Below are 24,079 nucleotides of genomic sequence, written 5' to 3'. Positions count from 1 at the left end.
CAACTGCAGAAATGTACAGTCGACTGAAGTCAAATCTTTCATGGCCTTTAATCAGATGGTTTTGGTGGAATTCAGTCGTCATGGAAGCTCAAATTGGTCAATATTGATCCCCATAATGCAACACACTTTGGAAGGCGGTGACCAATACTGACCAAGTGAGACATCTAGACAGAAACTATTTAAATAACTATTTATTGCAGTAACTTTACAAGCACCAATTATGTTAAATTTAGACTGTGAATATTTTCTAGTTATGGTAAGGCAGGTATAATTATTTAGCAGATAAGAAAAGACCAGTCTTTACGTGGTTAAAATAAATGGAATATAGCATATACTGTTTACAGGAAACTCACTATACAGCCTTAGATCTGCGTGGACGAAGGAATGCGGTGATTCATATTTTTTGTAGTAGACAATGGAACTCAAAATGTGTGATGTTAATTTACAAATGATTCGCAGGGAAGATGGATCCTTTTGAAAATCAAAGTGGATGAAAAACAGATTTGGCTCATTAATCTATATGGTCGAAATCAGGATTATCCAGACTTCTTGGAAAATATATATACCAATTTAATGAATTTACAGGCAACACACAAACGATCAAATCATTGTGGTGGGAGACCTTAATGGACCGTAAAGGAAATCACCCTACAAACTATCATCACCGTGCCCTGAAGAGATCAAAAATATTAAAGAAACAGAAATAGCAATATTTGGAGATTTCCACATGGACAGGGATATTGGAAAGGCTATTGGAGGACAAAATCGTTTGTAACTGAATTTTTTCAGTACAATATAGTGTGAGCGGACCAAGTCGTTTGAGGTTGCTCCGATAGCGGAAAGGTGGAATAAATGAGTCAGGAGCAGGTTCTTAATTGAACAAAGTTCTCTATTGAGGGATGTCTTTCTCAAACCCGCCAACACAATCAAGGATGATCTCACAGGGAAAACACAAATCTTCTTCTTTACAAGAACAAGGAACACAAAGGCGAGTATCTTCATACTAATAGCATAAATCACGTGTGTGTCACCGCCTTAAATATCTGTTCGTGGATAGAGCTCGGGTGGTGGTCCGGATCCGTGGTGGTCATTCCCAAGAGGTAGTTTGTCCTCTTCTCCCTTCCGAAAGGTACGTCCTCTCCTTTGTAGAAGCAAACACTCTTCTCTTCCTCCAGTCCCCCTCACTACCGGTTCCCTCCTCTCTCTTGTAGGGGAAAGAGAATAGATCATTAGTACCGTCAGCTGTGCATAATTGCCTCTGATCACCTTGACTCACATGCCGGGCTGGGCTACTATCCGTGGAACCAGCCTGCCCTCTGGTGGTACTTCCACATTACCTCCCCCCTCAGGACCGGACCAGAGGGCCGGGTGCCAGACATGCCATCAAAGTAGCGTCGGGACAGCGCGTCTGCATTCCCGTTCCTCCATCCAGCCCCCTGGATGACATGGAAAGAGTACGGGTTGAAATGCAAGAAACCGTCTGGCTATTCTGTTGTTATTGTTTCTCTTACCATTCACGTGAGGGGAGCGTGGTCAGTAACGAGGGCAAACCTACGCCCGAGTACGTAGTACCGGAGATAATCAAGGGCCCACTTAATGGCCTCTTGCTCTACGGTAGCATATCTCTGTTCACCGATCACTGAGCTTCCTACTTATGAAGAGAATATGCCTCTCGGCTTCAGCTTCACCCTGAGCTAGGATGGCCCCGAGCCCCATATCCCAGCCCTGCACAATGAACTCTTGGAAAAAGTCATTAACCTGCAGGACTGGGATCAGAGCACAGGCTATCTTTTAGAAACTGGAAGGCGTCTTCTGTCTTGTCCTTCCATGCTACACGGTTTGGCAGGTTTTTCTTGATGAGGTTTGTGAGGGGGGTGACAATGGTTGCATGAAACGGCGATAATATCCCGTTATCCCCAAGAAGGCTAGGACGTCCCGCTTCGTCTGGGGCCGAGGCCAGTCCCGAATTGCCTTTGCCTTGGCCTGTGGGCGTATTTTTGCATTTCCCACGGTGTATCCCAAGTAATCTGCATCAGACAGACCCAGGCAGCATTTTTTGGGGCTCCTGCTGGAGATGACAGAGGGCGAGACTGGAGTGGCTATAACTGTGGGAAGGTAGGGCATTTTTCAAGACACTGTCCAGGAGCAGGAGAAGCCCAAGGAGAGTGGCCGTCCCCACCTGTGGGCATTCAGGTGAACAACCCATTTGGAAGAGGAGGTGGCTACCAATCATAGAGGTAAAAACGGAAGAGACAAGTGAAGAAAATGATGAAGAACCAAAAACAACCTGTCAAATGCTAAAATTGACCACCTTGTCAACCCAAACCCCTTTTTATTGACATTTTAGGTAATAAACTTACAATTCTGCAGTCTCAGTGTTGAACATGTCTGCCCTGTCTGTCTCCCCATCAAAGAAAACAATGCACACAGTTGGAACGTCTGGAATTCCCTATGAAGAATGTTTGACTTTTCCCATGGACTTGGAGTAGGGAGAGGGCAAACGGAGACACGGAATCCTGTACTCCTCTGCCTGCCCAGTACATTTGTTAGGAAGAGATTTATTGTGTAAAATGAATTTCTGTTGCCTGTACTGAAGAAGGCTTGTCATTGGGATAGAGAGAAAATGGAATCGTGCCTGATAACTGTTACTATGCTTGCCACCTAAATGATCAACATGTTGAGGGACAGCTGAGAGAGCAACCCCCTCTCTTCACCGTTGCATGCTAACTGGGTAGTGTCTAAATATACATACTGCCGCTGATCCCTCACGTGAAGAAGACCCTGAATACCAGTAGAAACGGTCAACACAAAGAGAAAATGGAGATCAGCATGAATATAGAGAAGACTTCGTGGCAGCTGGAGTGTTGTTGACGCTTACTAAGACGTTTACTAAGATGAAGTCCCTGGCTCTGTTCCCCGTTGTAGCTTATCAAACGTCCCGGGAATACAATGGAAAGATGTGGTTGTTTGTGACTGACTGGCTCAAATCGGTCTTATGTAGCAAAAAAAATTTTTTTTTTTTTTTACCTTAGATAAAAGTAGAGACTCAGAGCTTCAAAAATGGTCTACCATACACTACAGTTGAGACACAATGGGAAAGTAATTCTGCTTTGAAAGTTGATAAACTTGTAAACTCACTTTTGAGAAAAGGGGCCTTTGAATGTTCTGGTACCTACTGGAGAGTTCTCCTTTGTCTACACCCGTTCAAAGTGTCCAGATCAAAAACACGTTATAAATATTAGATGACACTTTCTCTAGAAACACTTGTCTAAATTGATGGATCATATGAAAGAAGTTATATAACCCCCAGCCACATCCAGGGGTGGAAAAAGTACTAAATTGTCATATTTGAGTAAAAGCATAAATCATGTCAAATTCATTATATTAAACCAGACGGCTCAATTTTTTTTATTGACAGATAGCCAGCGGCTAACACTCAGACATCATTTATAAATGAAACATTTGTATTTAGTGAGTCTGCCAAATCAGATGCAGTGGAGATGACCAGGGATGTTCTCTTGATAAAATTTAACAAGTACTTTAGGGTGTCAGGGAAAATGTTTGGAGTAAAAAATACATTATTTTCTTTCAGAATGTAGTAAAGTTAAAGTTCCCAAAAATATAAATAGTAAAGTAATGTATAGATACCCCCAAAAAGAATTTAGTACTTTAAAGTATTTTTACACCACTGCCTTCACACCAATACATTGGCATACTTTATATACTGTTACACAGGTGCACATGAACAGTACATAAACAGATGCATGCGCCATATATTTATGAGGTGGACACTTGATACAGTCACATGATATTGTTGTGGTATGTCACAAAATCATGTTATGACCACACATATCAAAATTAATTTTATATATCAATATTTTTCTAAGTCTTGCTAAGTGGATGGGTCTCTACAGAAGGTGTAAAAGGTACAGCCATATGGTTTCTTGCATAGAAGCAATATCAGAAATAGTGTCAATATAAATAAAACAATATACAGTATGTACAAGAACAATATCAATAACGATATCAGTGATAGATGAGGTAGTTATATGCATACCATCAGGGGTAAAGTGGCTGAGTAGCAGGATAAAACAAATGGTAGCAGTAAAGTATGGCGTGTGTGGCGAGAGTCATTTGAATAGAGGCACTGCAGATAGTGCTGTTGACTGGTCTGTCCGAACCACACACAAACAAGGGAATCTGCATTCGGAGAGCCTGTTTCTGTCCTGCCCTTGACTTTGGTGCAGGGCATGTGATGTCCATAGCCTCTGTCGCAAAAGTCCCTCAAAAATATACGTTTGTCTAGCTGTGTCCAGTCCAGGTGGTGCTTGTACAGGCAGACCAGCTATGGGAGGAAGGTGTTGCGCAGCAGCTGAAACCTAGTACAGACAGTCCGAACGCTCCTTGGCGCCAACAACACCAGGCTCCAGAGCAACGAAGCTGTAAAACTGTGAATAACAAAAAAAATCTGAAGACATTACAAACTTGCACAACATCAATTCACCTCCCAAGAGTAGATACGAAGAATAACCCCATACAATGCAATGAAAATTATTTAAGTGCTGGTACTGCTTGATCTGTGGCAGTAGCCTGAAGTACGGAGTCAGGCATTGTTGCCAGCCATAGCTTTCCACCATCGCAGTGTCACCCTCCAGTCCAACCAGCTGTGGAATGTTGACCCGTCAGCGCTGTCATTCACAACACCAGCAATCTCAGACAAAGTGTTCACTGGTCTTTCTGAAGCAAACTTGGTGTGGCCTTGGTGTGGCCTGTGATCAGGAAGTGAAGGTCCTGACTGTTTCTGGTTCAGTATGGGCCCCCAGAGACAGAAATAATGTGAGATCAATAAAAGTGGTGCCAATCGTGTTGGAGGTCAATTAAATAATCAAAACGTGTTGTTTGTGCTTTACATACCAAGTGTTGTCATTGATTCCTTGTAGAGACGCCACACTGCTGCTTTTGTCATCATGAGATGGCAGCAGCTTTCCACCAAAGTGTTTGTGTCCTGGGTGGCGTCCTGGTAACACTATTGCATTATCCTCTGCATAGTTGTTGATGAAGTTCACCACTCACTGGAAGTCCTCATGCTTCAGGTGTAACCTGTGCTTTGGCCAGCTCTCTTTTTGATGGGAGGCATTAGACCATTCTCCTTGTGTGACTAGTGGAGGAGAGTCAGGCGTGTTAAATAAAGGTGGGAAAAAAAATCTCAAGGCAGGTTCACGCAGATGAGTAGGGGCCATGGGTGTCTTTATTTTGGTGTTTTTCAGAGTCAGTAGAAAGGTCTCTTTATAGTGTCCTAAGTTTTCATAACCGTGACCTTAATTGCCTACCGTCTGTAAGCTGTTAGTGTCTTAATGACCATTCCACAGGTGCATGTTCATTAATTGTTTATGGTTCCTTGAACAAGCATGGGAAACAGTGTTTAAACCCTTTACAATGAAGATCTGTGTAGTTATTTGGATTTTTACAAATTGTCTTTGAAAGACAGAGTCCTGAAAAGGGGCCATTTCTTTTTTTGCTGAGTTTAGCTAGGACTTTAGCTAGCTAGGCTAGCTAGCTAACTTTAGTTACCAGTAGCTAACGATGTTATAATGTTTGCATTGACAAAAGCTTAACGTTTGTAGTTCAATTCAGTGACAATTGGAGTCAATAATAAGATAACATGGCAATTGTAGCTAGCAGTTGTAACAATGACAGTTGTAGCTTTCGACGAGCTATCTTGTTTACTAACCAACTGTGAAATTAGTTCTGAACCTTGTCAGTGTGCGTTCTTGGCTTTGATCCGATCCAGGTAGTCAGGTTCACTTTTCAGGGCTCTTGTGGGACTATCTGATAGTCCTCTATTTTAACTGTAGATAAAAAGCCTTAGTTATGTTTATTATTCATTTAATGTATTGTAATTGTATTAGCTAGATATTTGATTGGATCATTTGAAGTGGTGGCAGAATGCATGATATGTCACAATTTTTGTCTCAAGAGCTGGGCCAGTTTTGTCACACCTGTTTCGTAAAAATTGGAACCATTTCCCTGTTTGACCGCAAGGTTTTATGGGTATTATGACTCATACTGTGGTACTCTATTCTCAACTCAACAATCATCTATTTGGTAGCCTATGTGACGCGCCCACTGCCTTCCGACAAGCTATGCGACTTAAAAACAATCCACAGCTTTTTTTTTTAATGATCCTCTGATCCTCCAAATCATGCTTTTTGGTTAAGTAGCCTATTTTAAATGTATATATGTCTGTATAGACAGGAGTAGGCTAATTAGGCTATATATTTTTTGCAATATAATTATATTTACTCGCCTTCTGGACATGACGCCTATGGGACTCTTGTTATTGGGCTATTTATAAAGCATCAAAAACATGCATTGTATTGAAGTCCACACGTCAAACGAAGGCTAGCTCTTCTACAATAAATGACCACTAAAAGCAGCAACATAAATAGGTAAGAGCAAATATTAACAGATCTATAGGTATATAATAAAACCAAACATACTTTATATTATAAAACAAATAAAAAAAGCTATTTTATAGCAAATGGAGTCGGCTGGTAAAATGTAAACTACGCATCATCTATCTCATGAGCGGACATGGGTAACACTGTTCCCCGCAATGCTGAACATTCACTCTGGTGCAGTGCTCGTGGCACAAATACATATGTATCTACGTGCCAGCTTTGACAATGGATAGCGAGTCTCCAGGTCCGGGGATTATCTGGCTGTTCCTGCAGGTAGCGAGTTAGTTCAGTGTCTGCACAGACTCTGAGGGGTATACTGTAGGGGCAGTGGTATAGGGCCTTCACTTCTGGAGATCCCCTAATTTCACTTTCTTGGCAGGTGGTGGCTGCATTGTTCGAGTCATCATCTCCCTCAGTCACAGCAGTAACCCCGCCTCTGCCCCCCAGTAACTGTCACCAGAGAGAACATTAGTGAAGTCAGACACAGGTTTCAGTGCTGCGTGGACTGATGACGAGGTCTTTGTCCTGCCATTTGAAGAGGTGATTATGTTTCCGATCTGAGACCAGGACTCATTCGATGGCTCCAAAACCCTCTCTACCATTTTCTGTTTGGTTATCTTAAGCAATTCTGTGGAATAACACAGTTCATAGATCAATTCCTCATCCATATATTATGTAACATAGGATTCCTGGAATATTTTCTATATTATTTCATTGGAAATCAAGTGATTTAACGTATAATAGCTCAAACAAAAAAACAGGCTAATTTCGTTGTGAAAATACAATGGGCCTATGGTAATGTGACGTTGAATGATTCAAGGAAATTAGCCTTTATTTTCTAGGGCATCTGAATAACATTATACACTGAACAAAAATATAAAACTTAACAGGAAACTATTTCAAAAGATTTCACTGAGTTACATTTTCAGCTTCCAAGAATTGTGTACAGATCCTTTGTGCCATGAAACATGAGGTGATGGCACAGGATCGTGTCACGGTATCTTTGCATTTAAATTGCCAATGCTGAAATATAACTGCGTTCGCTGTCTGTAGCTTATGCCTGCTCATACCATAATCTGATCGCCAACATGGGGCACTGTTCACAACATTGACATCAGCACCTCTGCGTTGGTGTACTGCCAAATTCTCTAAAAATGACTTGAGGCGGCTTATGGTAGAGAAATTAACATTAAATTATCTGGCAACAACTCATCACCAACAGGGATGTAAACAAATTTGTGCACAAAATTTGAGAAATACAAAAAAAAAATGTATATGGAACATTTCTGGGATCTTTTATTTCAGCACATGAAACCAACACTGTACATTGCTTTTCTATTTTTGCTCTGTGTATTAAACACAACTAGTGTGGAATGCAGTTTCTCCTTGTCCTTAGACTGCAAGTTCAGGAAGCAAATTATATTTTCCAATTTGACTTCTAAAAATGTTGTAGCGACCTTAACAAGGTAGCTAGGTGTTAAGAGTTTGAGACCTCCTGCCGAAACAGTTAAGGTGTTGGCTGGACAGTCACTGGACCTGGGTTATAATCACGGACATGGCTTCCTCCTGAATTTGCAACAATATGTTTGATTCATTTTGCTGGCAAAAACCTGTCCAAAGTGACAGATCCCTCTATTTGTGCTTTGCACAAATAAATACCCATAAACTCAATAGCCAAATGGGCATAAAATTGTCATATTTACCAATGGAATCAGTTAAATTTGTCAAATGTGAAACATAACAATTCCTTAATGTTTATTACTCAACCTCAATTGTATTTTATAAACAATTACTTGCTGGAATGACAGCATGAATTAGACAGAAAATTATTCAAGTCAGAATTTCATGATGTGAAATATACAGCCATTGGTCAAAATACAAAACAGTAACTCAGTATTTTGTATAGGACCTCGGATCATGAATAAAATAGGACATATCCAGTAAATATTAACGGCTCTGAAAATTATGTCATGGTGAAGTCCTTTGCGATATGCAGCAGATATAACGAGTGCTGAATGTTTACAACAGACATCTTTGAACCATGCAAAAGACATTAGCCGTAAGAGGTTTAGGGACTGTCCAATGATATGAGAGTCATGTATATGGGGATCTAACGCTGCATTTTGGGTCAAGGGACTAGAACATGACTTGGAGCCTGAAGTGGGTCTGTTTGTTAGAGTTGTTTCCCATGCCTATCTTCAGCATCCACCTTGACTTCATCTTCTGGACAAACTTCATGTCCTTCTGGTTCTGATGGAAAGAGTTTTTACCTAGACAGAAAACAAGCAATGAATGGTGAATGGGGTTTGGTCAATTCATTGTATCAAGCTTTTCGCATGTTACTGCTGTGGTCACATGCTCCATTACCGTCCTTGGTCAAACACCTTCAAAATAGTCACATGGGGGATTTAAAATAAAAATGGAAGATATTTTTAATTGTGGAAAATTGAAGTCTCAAAACCGCATTGGTTTCCATCAGGGTAGAACAAAAAAGGTATACACTGAAGTATTGAATGAGAGTTTAAATAAAGACGATTGGTTCATCTCTAAATCAAATTGTGAACTCAGGATTATCTGTAAATTAAGCTCAATTAATGTATAGACTGGCCTGTTCATTTCTCTATGCACGTGTTAAGTAATGTATAGGTTCACTCAAGTAGAGAGTTCAGTAGTGAATGTGTAGGAGGCAACCCTGCATGGATCATGGTTGATGTGTAGTGTTGACCCTTACCCATGTCGCCACCCCAGCCCAGGGCCTTGTACTGTCTGAGTACCCGACCCACTGCGTTCCTGTTGTGGGCCAACGCCACAGTCCTGGGTGCGCCGAAACGCTGCTTGTAGTATCGCATCAGAGAGCGGTGGCCAATCTTAGCACCTGAGGAAAAACAGCGATAAGAAAATATGTATTAGTTGGACGCGATGATTAGTTTAATATGGCACGTTACGGCTGTGGCCTGCACATACACCGGCCCTTTGCGCATAAGATTGCAAACCTCTGGTCTAAAAGGGAGTTGAGGACAGCCCATCTAATTCTAAAGAGATGTTAAGAGGGATTCAAGACAAATGGCAGTTCATAATTTGCGTATATTTGGTCAGATAGCAGAAATCAAAATTTACAAGACATTCATCACAGTGTTTCCTGAGTTTGAATACTTCATGATAATCTGTAGGCCGTACTATTTAGCAAGAGCGTTGATCTAGATTTTTCGTAGCTGTCCATTTACCACAAACCGATGCTGGCACTAAGACTGCACACTAAGCAAACAAGAAAATGCTCAACAAGAGGTGGCACTCCTAGTTGCCGGGCTGCATACTACCAGGCTGCGTACTAGCGCATGCTCTGACCAGCTGGGAAGTGTCTTCAGAGACATTTCAAACTACTCCCTGACCCAGTCTGTAATGCCAACATATTTCAAGCAGACCACCATAGGACTGCAGATAGGCATGCTGCAAGGAGGCATGAGGTTAAGGCACGTTCACGCAGATGAGCAGGGACCCTGGGCGTCTTTCTTTTGGTGTTTTTCAGAGTCAGTAGAAAGGTCTCTTTAGTGTCCTAAGTTTTCATAACAGTGACCTTAATTGCCTACCGTCTGTAAGCTGTTAGTGTCTTAACGGCCGTTCCACATGTGCATGTTCATTAATTAATGCTTCATTGAACAAGCATGGGAAACAGTGTTTAAACCCTTTACAATGAAGATCTGTGAAGTTATTTGGATTTTTTAAAATCTTTATAAGACAAGGTCCTGAGTTTAGAAAGATAGTAGCCAGTTACATTGCCTAATGTTTTGCTAGTTAATCTTGGAAAAGTACCGTAGAAAAGTAACTACACGTAAGTCAGCGCTGTCTGCTGATAGAATGCCCGTTCGTGAATTCTTGTCCCAGCTTAGATGTGCAACTGAAGCACAAAATTAGCCTGATGCAGAGGAGAAATTACATTAAGCATTGAAAATCTGCATTTACAAAACGCAGCAAGATAATTGTTATGAGTTCTTTCCCCTGCGTCAACTCTGTGTTAATTAACGCGACTGCTAAGTTTAACTTGCCGTCTATGTTAAGTGGCTGAATTAATAAATTGACGGGGAATCATAGTGTTACCTGTTTGAGAAGTCAAAGACCTTTGGTTTAGTTCTGTTTAGCTGCAATCTTGATTTGTGTTTTTTTTAATCTCCTCTGTTCTCAGCCCATCTGCTCTTCCCCCATCTTTACCGAGAAGGACAGTTGCCCTAGCGACTCCAGACTCAACGTATGCTACTCCAGAGCCAGTACAATTTTTCCTTCAGACAAGCATGAAAACGGTTCATTTGTCTCGTAAACATTTGCTGGTAAATTTCCGAACTCAACAAATGGCATTCAGTATCCCCTACACACACTGCATTAGGAAAACATTCAGTATCCCCTACACACACTGCATTAGGAAAACATTCAGACCCCTTGACTTTATCCACATTGTTACAGCCTTATTCTAAAATGAATAAAACAACCCCCCCTCCTCAAGCTACACACAATAACCCATACTGAAGCAAAAACAGGTTTAGACATTTTTAAACGTATATTTTTTTTAAACGGAAATATCACATTTACATAAGGTATTCTGCCCCTTTACTCAGTACTTTGTTGAAGCACCTTTGGCAGCGATTACACTCGAGTATTCTTGAGTGTGACACCACACTTGTAATTTGGAGAGTTCCTCCCATTCTTCTCTGCAGATCCTCTCAAACTCTGTCGGGTTGGATTAAGATATTTTCAGGTCTCCAGAGATGTTCGATCGGGTTCAAGTCCGGGCTCTGGCAGGGACACTCAAGGACATTCAGAGACTTGTCCTGAAGCCACTCCTGCGTTGTCCTGGCTGTGTGCTTAGGGTCGTTGTCCTGTTGAAAGGTGAACCTTCGTCCCAGTCTGAGGTCCTGAGCAGGTTATCAAAGATCTGTCCTTTGCTCCTTTAATCTTTCCCACAATCCTGACTAGTTTCCCAGTGAATGACGATAAAAAAAAACATTGCCACAGCATGCTGCCGCCACCACCATGCTTCACCGTAGGGATGTGCCAGGTTTCATTCAGATGTGACGCTTGGCATTCAGGGCAAAGAGTTCAATCTTGGGTTTCATCAGACTCCACAAATACAGGTGTGCTTGTAGCACCATACCCAAGAAGACTCAAGGTTGTAATTGCTGCCAAAGGTGCTTCAACAAAGTACTGAGTAAAGGGTCTAAATACTTGTGATATTTTATTTTAAAAACTTTGTTTTGTCATGGGGTAGTGTGTGTAGATTGAAGGAAAAAGAGGATTTAATCCATTTTAGAATAAGGCTTTAATGTGACAAAATGTGGAGAAAGGTCAAGGGGTCTGAATACTTTCCTAATGCACTGTATATAGCCAAGCCATCATTGCCTATTCATTCCCTGTGTTCATCTTTTTATTATTCTGCATTGATGGGAAGGGCCCGTGAGTAAGCATGTCACTGTTAGTCCACACCTGATGTTTAACGAAGCATGTGAAAATAATTTGACTTCACCTGAGGGAAGGGTGAGCTCCAGCGTATCATCATCGTAGTCGATGTTCTTCCCGTCCGGCAACTCTTCATCATCCTCCATCTCAGCATCTTCTCCCTCTTTCTGGTCAGGATAACTTGTCCTGCAAACAACATTTCACAAAATGGCCGCTTGAGAAATTGCTAATATATAATTACAATCAAAGATAAAAAAAAAAGTGAGGGGCAGAAGACCCCCTTTCCTACTACGGTGCATAGTTGAATTCTGTGCTGGCTCTGATTTTTCTTCTTCATATTGTCCAACTACAGTGCTGGAACCAGGCAAGCACAGTACAGCTTGGTTCAGCTCAGTAGCGTGAAAAAGGTTAGACTATAGGAGCCCTGGTATTTGACATCTACCTGAAGTCGTAGAAGTCGGCAAACTCCAGCGATGCATCTCCGTCGGTGAAGAGCTTGCAGTGGCTTTTGTCGGTCATGTGGCCCTGTACTGCCTCAGTGGAGTAAAAGGAGCGGCCTTTCTCGTTACACCACAGACACACCTTACCAGCGCCCACTTTCTCTCCTGCAACACAAAGAACAAGAGTATGTTTAAGATTTATGAGCGAGCTTTCAATAGCAGAGAAATGACGCAAGAGACTCCTCCGATTCAGGTTTAGATTGACCTAAATGTAAATGAAAAACATTTGGCAGACATTCTTATCCAGAGCAACTTACACTCAGTGCATTCAACTAAGGTAGATAAATCAACCCCTCCTGAAGCTTAACAATAAGGTATGGCATAAACACCCGCCATACCTTACCTCGTTGTTTACCTTCAGACGTGTAAGTTACCAGACCCAGTCTCAGGGAAGGCCAACTCTTCCCTTCAATCACCACAGTAAATCTGCTTTTATTTTTTTTGGACGGCATATGAAATGATCTCAAACGCCTTAAAGTTTGCGTAGTTGATGCCTCGAGGGCAATTCAGGGAGCTGTTAGAGGGCCTTTTTACTGAAGAAAGCATTTGTTTCATACAATCGTGTTTGCTTTTCATGCATTGTGTAATTGATGTGTATATAGACATTTTTATTTGATTTAACTAGGCAAGTCAGTTAAAAATAAAATTTGATTTACAATGAAAGCGTTCCCCGGCCAAACCCAGACGATGCTGGGCCAATTGTGCGCCGCCCTATGGGACTCCCAATCACAGCCGGACATGATACAGCATGTATAGTGTAATTGCTGTTTATTGGCATGACTCTCTGGCTAAAATAATAAATGTCAAGAAAGACAACAGGTGTTCATTTTTTTGTTGCTAGGGGGTTCAACCAAGCTGCTCTTTGAAGACAAAGAATACGCGGTCAGAAAAACATTCAGTTTCACGTCTAAAAACCGGAAGAGGAAAAACTCTTAGACCCTAGCTACAGGTTATTTTCCCTAGGCAAGACATGATTATAGAAAAGGACATAATATAATAATAATAATAATAATAATAAATGCCATTTAGCAGACGCTTTTATCTAAAGCGACTTACAGTCATGTGTGCATACATTCTACGTATGGGTGGTCCCGGGAATCGAACCCACTACCCTGGCGTTACAAGCGCCATGCTCTACCAACTGTGCTACAGCTACAGAAGGACATGCTTTCAAAACAAGGTGCATGAACCATCGAGCAAGAGAACGGTGTAAAGATATTCAGCCACTCTTGGTAGAACAATGGAGGACCCGATGACACTTATGGACTTCCACTCACCCAGGTAGCAAATTAGTCCCTTGAGGTTGATTAGAAATTCCAGGTCGGGCAGGAAGAAGCTGTGCACTTTTGTCATGTGAGCCAGGTTTTTGAGGAGTGAGTGAGAGTGGTGGGGGCAGAACAAACAGTCCGTGGGTGGGATGGCCCCTGGTAGAACGGCGTGGTGGGGGGAAGCCGAAGCAGCACCATCCCCTTCCTCGTGCTCCATGGTTTCGTCAGCATCTTCCTCGAAGTCATCATCATCCATGTCATTGTCGCCATCCACATCCTCCCACTCTTCTGAAATAAAGAAACTGACTGAGTGACAATGGAGACAGACAGAAGACAGAAGACCCAAGACAACCACAGCAACGCTGACAAATAGGGATGGCGTTTTGATATCACAATCATCTTCACAGAAGTCGACACATTCTTGGCCACCTCTTCATGCAATCCAGATAGATCCTACACAAGTTAATTCAGGCCTACTTGAGTCAGACATCATACCTTCCTCTGCTGTGGCCAATTCCTCTCCCTCCATCTTCTTCGCTTGCCCCTCAAACCATTGCAGCCTGGGCGGTTTCTCCGGCTTGGCCTTGTCCACTGCTGGCCTCTCCACTCCTGAAGCCTGGGCCTTTTCCGGATTGGGCCGTTGCGGCGGCTTTAGGGCCTGTTGCAGCGCTTCGTTCTTGGCATTGTGGTCCACCTTGCCGTCGTCCCCAAGACCCTTCTCCAGGTTTTTCTCATTCATCATCTCCACTTTCTTCCGGGCTGCCAGCAAGGCCTGCTTCTCTGCCTGCTGGTGCTTGTGGGACTGCAGGTGGTTCTGGTAGGCATTGGAGCTGGAAAACTTCTTGTTGCACGTGGTGCAGCCCTCACTGACAGTGGCGCCAGTCACCTGTTGTTCGGTGGCGGCCCGTTGCGCCAGCACACGCTCCTGGAAGTTCTCTGCAGTCACAGGGGGCATGTCGGCAACTTTGCGTTTCAGGTTGTAACGGTGCCAGTCGGTTTTGTAGTGGGCACGCTGAACCTCACCATCTGCGAAGGCCACGCGACAGCTGATGCAGGTATACGAGGACATGGTTGTGGCTGGAAAGATAAACTAGAAGATTAGCCGACAGTGCCCCCCCCCCCTATAGTTACTATTCTTCAAGAATCAATGGCTTTATATAATTGATTGAAATGACAATTGACCAATAGTAACCATTGCAGATATATATATTCATCTTTTGGACTATACGAGACTAACGTTACCTCTATATTTCCACTTACCATGAAGTTTTGTGGGGGCAGGTTCGTCGTCGTAGTTAATGGGAATATTCATTCTAAAGTCAACCTGAGAACCAAAAAGTATGTAGTTAGTCCCAAATGTAAGGTTTAACGTTAGCTACAGACCTAGCTATACATGCAGTGGTAGCTTACGAGCTAGCTATGCTTCATGAATACAAACAGCTATCACTGCATGTACACTTTTGTATTTGTATTGGTAGGATGAACAGGACGTTGCCAACCAGATATATCTCTCGTGAAAAACAAATCGGTGTAACGTTTAATTACACCTTTCTAGCTGACTAGCTAGCTAACGTTACTAGTAGAGACGGGCCCGTACGAATTTCACTGTTATTCCACACCTGTTTACGAAGCATGTGACAATTAAAAATGTGATTTGCTACAGGTGACAATATCATTTTTATAACGTCATGGAACATATTTTGACTAGGCAAGCGCAGCCAGCAAGGCATTGGCTTGATAGCATTAGCGAAATCATATTTATACGTGAGCAATGACGTGCTAATGCTAGGCTAACCGGTAGCTAGCTATTTGGCCACTAATAAGCTTGATGTCTGACACTTCAGTTAACTTCTAGCGAGAAAGGATATCACAAACAATTTACACACTTGACAAATAAAATCACAGTTCACGTACCAATTCAAAGCCCTCCTCGAAGAAAATTTGGAAGCTAACTACGTGTTTATGCAATCGACTGCAAACTTGTCTTCCTCCACACGTGGGTTTCAGCGACACTTACAAAAGTATTTCCAGGTCATGGAATTTCGGACATTTTCAAAATAAAAGTCATCCACGTAACAGTAGAAACTTTTCAAAACCCTGTATTTATTCATGATAAATTCAACATAATGTCTAAACATTAACACTGATTCATATTTAAGTGACATTTGTATTACATTTGGGTTTTACAACATGTTCCCAGGTCAAATAAATGCCCACAATGCAAATCACTATATATGAAATATTTGTATATTTATTAACCTTTATTTAATTAGGCAAGTCAGTTAAGAACAAATTATTATTTACAATGATGGCCTACCCCAGCCAAACCCTTACCCAGATGATACTGGGCCAATTACATGGACTTCCAATCACAGCCGGTTGTGATACAGCCTGGAATTGGCGTGCAGTGCCTTAGACTGCTGCGCCACTTGGGAGACCCTGAATATAATGTATATTGGCTTATAGAGCAAAAATGATTGTAAGTGCACAGTAAAAGTATTGTAGGGAATACTCAGTAGGGTCTGTAGGATCCATATATGGTGTCATTTCATAGGTAACTGAATTAAACAGAGTGTTTCTGGTCTTTTACTGCGCGCCTCCCATAGTCTGTTCTGGACTTGGGTACTGTGAAGAGACCGGCATGTCTCGTGGGATGCATGGGTGTCCGAGCTGTGTGCCAGTAGTTTAGACAGACAGTGCATTCAACATACCTCTCAAAAATACATGTAGTGATGAAGTCAATCTCTCCTCCACTTTGAGCCAGGAGAGGTGGAAATGCATATTATTAATGTTTGCTCTCTGTGTACATCTAAGGGCCAGCCGTGCTGCCCTGTTCTGAGCCAATTGCAATTTTCCTAAGTCCCTCTTTGTGGAATTTGAGCACACGACTGAACAGTAGTCCAGGTGTGATAAAACTAGAGCCTGTAGGACCTGCCTTGTTGATAGTGTTGCTATGAAGGCAGAGCATCACTTTATTATGGACAAACTTCTCCCCATCTTAACTACTGTTGTATCAATATGTTTTGACCATGACAGTACAATCCAGGGTTACTCCAAGAAGTTGAATCACCACAACTTGCCAGCTTTCCACATTATTCATTACAATATTTAAGGTTTAGTGAATGATTTGTCCCAAATACAATGCTTTTAATTTTATTTATTTTTTCGGGACAAATGTATTCCTAGCCACCCTTTCTGAAACTAACTACATGTCTTTGTTAAGTGTTTCAGTCATTTTGGTCTCTGTTGTAACAGACATGTATAGTATTGAGTCATCCGCATACATAGACATGGGCTTTACTCAAAGCCAGTGGCATGTCATTAGTAATGATTGAAAAAAATGAAAGGGCCTAAACAGATGCCCTGGGGAATTCCTGATTCTACCTGAATTATGTTGGAGAGGCTTCTATTAAAGAACACCCTCTGTTTTATGTTAGACATGCAACTCTTTATCGACAATATAGCAGGGGTATCAAACCATTACACATATGTTTTTCCAGCAGCAGACTATGAGCGATAATATCACAAGCTGCACTGTAGTCTAACAAAACAGCCCCCACAATCTTTTTATCATCATTTTCTCTCAGCCATTTGTGTACGTGCTGTGCTTGTTGAATTAACCCTTCCCTTATAAGTGTGCTGCAAGTCTGTTGTCAATTGGTGTGCCTGAACCCTCCAAAATTTGCCTCATCAGACAAAACCCAATTCAGTGTATCCTCGCTTATTTTGATGTAAAACCTCTCCACCTACATTCTGCTCATCAGATTCAGTTTTCATAGAGCTTTTGATTTCAAAGTCATATATGGAATGGGGTTTTATTTCACACTAGGGTAAGCAAAAAAAATGTGTTACGGTGTTTTGTTTCTCCAGCTGAAATTCAACATAAAAAGTAAATTCATTTATTGTTTTGGGATTAATATAACATGCAGGAATAAATGTAGGCATCGCAATATAGACAGAGTAATAACCAGCAAGCTGTTCGGCACAGCTCCCCTGAAAAACGGAACATATTTGGTTAGTAGAATCCCAACTGAGTATTTTCAACCCCAGTTTATTTGAGACAGGTAGGAAGTAACGTTTTCTATTTATGAGTGTGGTCTTGCAATGACTAATATGCCACATATTTGGAGATTTTGTTGTGCTTTGGAATTAGTGAATTTTGTCTCTTGTATAATCAATTCAATACATTTGTTTATACTGCTAACTTAGTTATGTTTCAACATTCCCAATATCCGTTTTTTAAAGTCTTGGTTCCAATATTTTTTTCTAGGAGATTTTCAGTTGGATGTGCTATCTACAAGGTTTTCTATATCTTACTTATCATGTGAATATCCCTTTCTGACTCCAAATAGGATTCCCTCAAGATTTTGTGATATTAAACTTTTAAGTTGCATGTATTTGAAAATATCTACATTAGGCAGTCCAAAATTGCTTTTTAATTCTGTAATGGAAATAAATCAATTTCCTATTACATTGTCATTTATGGTTTCTATGCTTTTAGTTTTCCATGTAGACCAATTTATTGGTTCTTGTAGAATATATGTATTTTCTTCCATATTGTTTTAGTGTTCTTAACTATGAAGTTGTCAATGTTCTTAGCTTTATCCTTTGAAAATAGACAGATAAAAATATTCTGGGGATGCACATGCACATCTTCAACATGTACCATTGTTCCTCTAATGCATTTAACAAGATGTCACAAGTAAAAGCAAGTTGATACAATTCCAAGGCTGTAAGATTAAAACCACCCTCAGATTTAGCAAGATGTAAAACGTTCCTTTTTATTCTATGAATTTTGCTAGACCACATAAAGTCTGTTATGACTGAGTACACTTTTTTAAAGATTGTCTTTGCTATTACCGAGAGTAAATATAAAAACGTTGGAAATCAAATCAAATCAAATCGAATGTATTTATATAGCCCTTCGTACATCAGCTGATATCTCAAAGTGCTGTACAGAAACCCAGCCTAAAACCCCAAACAGCAAGCAATGCAGGTGTAGAAGCACGGAACCATGCCATTCTGAAGTTTATTCTACCTATAAAATGCATGCTTTCATATTGTTGAGTAATAGGATAGTTATCTGCCTAAAGTTGTTTATTGTCACTTATTAAGCATCCTAAGTATTTTATATTTTTATGTGGCCGACTTAAAGGATTGCTGTAGACCATGAGTTATTATTTTTATTTTTCCTATTGGCATTATTTAGTTTTTTTCCACGTTCATTTCCACGAGTATTCTTCAAATATTTTTAGCAAGAGGGACATTGAGTTTTCTTTATTTGTCAGGTATATCAGGAGATCATCTGCAAGTAAGTTTAGTTTATATTCATGTTTACCTATACTGATACCTGTTACATTTGGGTCCTGTCTAATTTTTTCTGCAAGCGGTTCAATTGCCACTGCAAAAAGGAGGGGGAGAGAGGACATCCCTGTCTTGTACCCCAATGTATTATTTCAGATGGAAAGTTGAAAGCTTCCAACGTTTTGAATAGAAAAGGCCATTCAAGACGGTTGAAAGCCTTTTCGGCATCAACAGACATTATTGATGAAATTTTATATTGTTTTTCTGCATATTAAACTGAAACATGTTCTTGAATTTGTAAGTGTCTTATTTTTTTACAAACCTTGTTTGATTGGTATGAATCAAGTCTGGTAAGCCTTTTGCCATTCTATTGCTTATGAACTTTGCTATCATTTTATTGTCACAATTTATTCAACTTATGGGTCTGTAATCAGCAGGGGACTCTCCAGATTTTCCTGGTTTTAATATAACTGAAATAACTGCTTTATACATGGAACTAGGAAGCACTGAATGTAGTGATGTGTGTTGTCATTAGTGTAAATAGGGGTGCTACTTTGTCCCAAAATGAATTCTATGGGAAAACTGTCCATTCCTGTTGCTTTTCTCAACGCAAAGGTTTTAATAATCATTATTTTTGGGTGATCCCTGTTTTTAGGTATTTTGTTTAGTCTCCTGAATATTGCTTCAGGGTTGTTGAGTCTCAGAAGGCTGTATCAAATCAAATCCAATCAAATCACATTTATTTGTCACATACACATGGTTAGCAGATGTTAATGCGAGTGTAGCGTAATGCTTGTGCTTCTAGTTCCGACAATGCAGTAGTAGGATCAGCTATTATTTAACTCTGATTTATATAGATTTTTGTAGAACCTTTTAAAATTGTAAGTTTTTTGCTGTTTTTTTCATTGTTGTTTCTAATGAACGTATCTTTATCTTTTAAAATTATAAGTGGTTTGACATGTATTAGTTTTGTGAGTTCGGTGAGATGTTTACCAGGTTTATTTGCCATTAAGTAGTATGCTTTATTTGAGTTTAACCTAGTTGTTGTCTCTCTTCAAAAGTAAAATATCATATTCCTACTTAAGTTCTGACATTTTATTATTTTCTGTAGCTTGTAAGATTTATTCTAAGATCTTGATTTATTTTTCTTTCATTTTAATTTGTAACTGAGATTTAACTTTTGCCGAGCATTAGATTATCATTCCCCTGATGTACGCCTTAAAAGCATTCCAAATGATACAGTGGGGCAAAACATTATTTAGTCAGCCACCAATTGTGCAAGTTCTCCCACTTAAAAAGTTGAGAGAGGCCTGTAATTTTCATCATAGGAACACTTCAACTATGACAGACAAAATGAGAAAAAAAAATCCAGAAAATCACATTGTAGGATTTTTAATGAATTTATTTGCAAATTATGGTGGAAAATAAGTATTTGGTCACCAACAAACAAGCAAGATTTCTGGCTCTCACAGACCTGTAAATTCTTCTTTAAGAGGCTCCTCTGTCCTCCACTCGTTACCTGTATTAATGGCACCTGTTTGAAATTGTTATCAGTATAAAATACACCTGTCCACAACCTCAAACAGTCACACTCCAAACTCCACTATGGCCAAGACCAAAGAGCTGTCAAAGAACACCAGAAACAAAATTGTAGACCTGCACCAGGCTGGGAAGACTGAATCTGCAATAGGTAAGCAGCTTGGTTTGAAGAAATCAACTGTGGGAGCAATTATTAGGAAATGGAAGACATACAAGACCACTGATAATATCGCTCGATCTGGGGCTCCACACAAGATCTCACCCCGTGGAGTCAAAATGATCACAAGAACGGTGAGCAAAAATCCCAGAACCACACGGGGGACCTAGTCAATGACCTGCAGAGAGCTGGGACCAAAGTAACAAAGCCTACCATCAGTAACACACTACGCCGCCAGGGACTTAAATACTGCAGTGCCAGACGTGTCCCCCTGCTTAAGCCAGTACATGTCCAGGCCCATCTGAAGTTTGCTAGAGAGTATTTGGATGATCCAGAAGAAGATTGGGAGAAACTTTTTGGTAAAAACTCAACTCGTCGTGTTTGGAGGACAAAGAATGCTGAGTTGCATCCAAAGAACACCATACCTACTGTGAAGCATGGGGGTGGAAACATCATGTTTCAGGCTGTTTTTCTGCAAAGGGACCAGGACGACTGATCCATGTAAAGGAAAGAATAAATGGGGCCATGTATCGTGAGATTTTGAGTGAAAACCTCCTTCCATCAGCAAGGGCATTGAAGATGAAATGTGGCTGGGTCTTTCAGCATGACAATGATCCCAAACACACCGCCCGGGCAACAAAGGAGTGGCTTTGTAAGAAGCATTTCAAGGTCCTGGAGTGGCCTAACCAGTCTCCAGATCTCAACCCCATAGAACATCTTTGGAGGGAGTTGAAAGTCCATGTTGCCCAGCAACAGCCCCAAAACATCACTGCTCTAGAGGAGATCTGCATGGAGGAATGGGCCAAAATACCAGCAACAGTGTGTGAAAACCCTGTGAAGACTTACAGAAAACGTTTGACCTCTGTCATTGCCAACAAAGGGTATAGAACAAAGTATTGAGATAAACTTTTGTTATTGACCAAATACTTTTTTTCCACCATAATTTTCAAATCTGTTTTAGGTCAGTTAGGATCGCCTCTTTATTTTAAGAATGTGAAATGTCCGAATATTAGTAGAGGGAATGATTTATTTCAGATTTTATTTCTTTCATCAATGTCCACGACCATTCTCTTGCCTACCCCTTTGGATTAATAAACATTGTAAGACTCCAACCATCTGCCTCCTGTGTCTGCATCTGGGTCTCTCCTTTTGCCTTGATTGCAGTGGCTTCTTCCTTGCTGAGCGGCTTTGAAGGTTATGTCGATTGTAGGACTCATTTTACTGTGGGTATAGATACTTTTGTACCTGTTGTTCTGGGATTGATTTGCACTTTTCGCACCAAAGTACGTTCATCTCTAGGCGACAAAATGCGTCTCCATCGTGAGTGGTGTGACGGCTACATGGTCCCATGGTGTTTATACTTGTGTACTATTGTTTGTACAGATGAATGTGATACCTGCTTCCAACGTTGAACTAGACTTGTGGAGGTCTTCAATTTTGGTCTTGGCTGATTTCATTTGATTTTCCCCATGATGTCAAGCAAAGAGGCACTGAGTTTGAAGGTAGGCCTTGAAATACATCCACAGGTACAACTCCAATTGACCTCCAATGGACTCAAGTGATGTCAATTAGCCTATCGGAAGCTTCTAAAGCCGTGACATAATTTTCAAAGCTGTTTAAAGGCACAGTCAACTTAGTGTATGTTAACCTCTGACCCACTATAATTGTGATACAGTGAATTATTAGTGAAATAATCGGTCTTTAAACAATTGTTGGAAAAATTACTTGTGTCATGCACAAAGTAGATGTCCTAACTGACTTGCCAAAACTATAGTTTGTTAACAAGAAATGTGTGGAGGGTTGAAAAACAAGTTTTAATGACTCCAACCTAAATGTATGTAAACTTTCGACGTAAACTGTATAGTTAATACATTTCGGGTCTTGAAGATGCGCTCTGTTAATTCTCCATATTCTGCGCTAAGTGAATTTTCTGTTGGTGTAATTAATAATAATTCAATATCACTATGTCACGGAGTTTTTTAACCTAGTAAATTGTTGAGTGAATTTTTCTAAAATAAAAAGGTAGTCAGTTCTCATAGTTTTTTTTACTTTGATAAAACAAAATAGTCGTCTTTTGTAGTTGGGAATAGTAACCTCCAGGTGTCCTGTAAATTATTTGTAGGGATTACATTTTTCAGCCTCTTTGGAGGCTCCTTAACTTTGTCATTTTCTTTGCTACGTCTGTCAATCTTATCGAATGTTTGAATTAGGTTGCCTACTAAAATAATAGTTCCTGTCTGAATTTGATCTACTATAGCTTGAATTCTATCTAAAACACCAGATTTGCCCCCTACAATGAAAGCAATGTGTATTTGTTATCATGTAGGGTTCAAATCAACATTAGCAAATGGCCTTCTTGGTCCGATAAATAATGATTTATTTATTTATTTGAATTATATATTTATATAGATTTTTACCAATAGGCTATTATTATGTTCTTGACATTCATTTACTTCATTCACTTCAGCTCCAGCCGTTTCTCAATGTGCTCCGCCTTAAAATATTATTTATCTTATATAAAGTATAGTCTTTATTTCATATTTCCCCCCCCCATGTAGTTATAATTTTAATTTGTTACATAATTGTAACATTATGCACTATGCAAAGCTACAAGAAAATACTGATTTCATATCCTACATACAGCGTTTTACACGCCAACTTTTATTTTGAAGGCAAAATCCAAAAACCAGAAGTCTTCATGTGGATAGGAGCCAGGCTAGTTAGTGTTGCTTTTCACGATCCTAATCACGTGCTGTGTTTTCTTCATGAACTCTGCTACTTCATGACATTTTTAAAGCTCCTTTGCTAAATTCAAAACTACACTGCCACCAAGCGGTTTATTTGGGATATTGGTTGGGCATGTATGACAAAGTGAAAAGAAGCCTGTGTTAAAATAATCCTTTCTATTTGCAAGAAATCTGTTAAGCAAGACAACCCAGAAAATTAATATACTTTTGGCCTTAATTAAAAATGACAGGTTTGGGTCAAATCCAATGCAACCCAACACAGAGTGAACCCTTCTGTATTTTCGAGCATTGTGGTGGCAGCATCATGTTATCGGTATGCTTGTCACTGGCAGGGACTGGGGGGTTTGTCAGGATAACAAAATATGAAAGGTGCAAAGCCCAGGTAAAAAGTTAGAGGATAGCCCGCGTCAATCTTCTGAAAACCTAACCCTGTGATATAGTTTTATTTTTCAGCGGTACAATTACGCAAATGTTAATGCCAAAGACACAACAGAATGGCTTTCCAAGAGGAGTTGAGTGTTCTTGAGTGGTCCAGTCTCAGTCCTGACTTTTGCTTGAAAATTGCTGTCCTTCAATGATTCCCAACCATTTTCACTGAGCAATTTTGACAAAAACAATGGATATATGTTGCACTAAGGGTTGTTAAAGTTGTTAGAAA

General features: G+C 40.4%; 1 protein-coding gene across 2 annotated transcripts; it reads right to left on the bottom strand.

Moving 5' to 3' along the window:
- Positions 1-7,735: 7,735 nt before the first annotated feature.
- Positions 7,736-15,735, bottom strand: znf622 (zinc finger protein 622). Of its 2 annotated transcripts, none has more exons than XM_035800601.2 (8): positions 15,589-15,735; positions 14,935-14,998; positions 14,170-14,751; positions 13,684-13,962; positions 12,349-12,511; positions 11,974-12,092; positions 9,193-9,336; positions 7,736-8,731 (listed from the first exon to the last, which is right to left on the bottom strand). In XM_035800601.2, the coding sequence occupies exons 2-8, from the start codon at positions 14,984-14,986 to the stop codon at positions 8,598-8,600; spliced, it is 1,473 nt and encodes a 490-aa protein (XP_035656494.1). In that variant the 5' UTR covers positions 14,987-14,998; positions 15,589-15,735; the 3' UTR covers positions 7,736-8,597. The 2 variants fall into 2 exon arrangements, with proteins under 2 accessions (XP_035656494.1, XP_035656496.1); XM_035800603.2 differs by having other exon boundaries at positions 13,684-13,959.
- Positions 15,736-24,079: the final 8,344 nt, after the last annotated feature.

This window comes from Oncorhynchus keta, chromosome 23, assembly GCF_023373465.1.
Source record: "Oncorhynchus keta strain PuntledgeMale-10-30-2019 chromosome 23, Oket_V2, whole genome shotgun sequence".
In the NCBI taxonomy this organism is placed as follows: Eukaryota; Metazoa; Chordata; class Actinopteri; order Salmoniformes; family Salmonidae; genus Oncorhynchus; species Oncorhynchus keta.
Note: the sequence above shows the minus strand (reverse complement) of the source record. Positions and strands in the feature narration are given on the sequence as shown.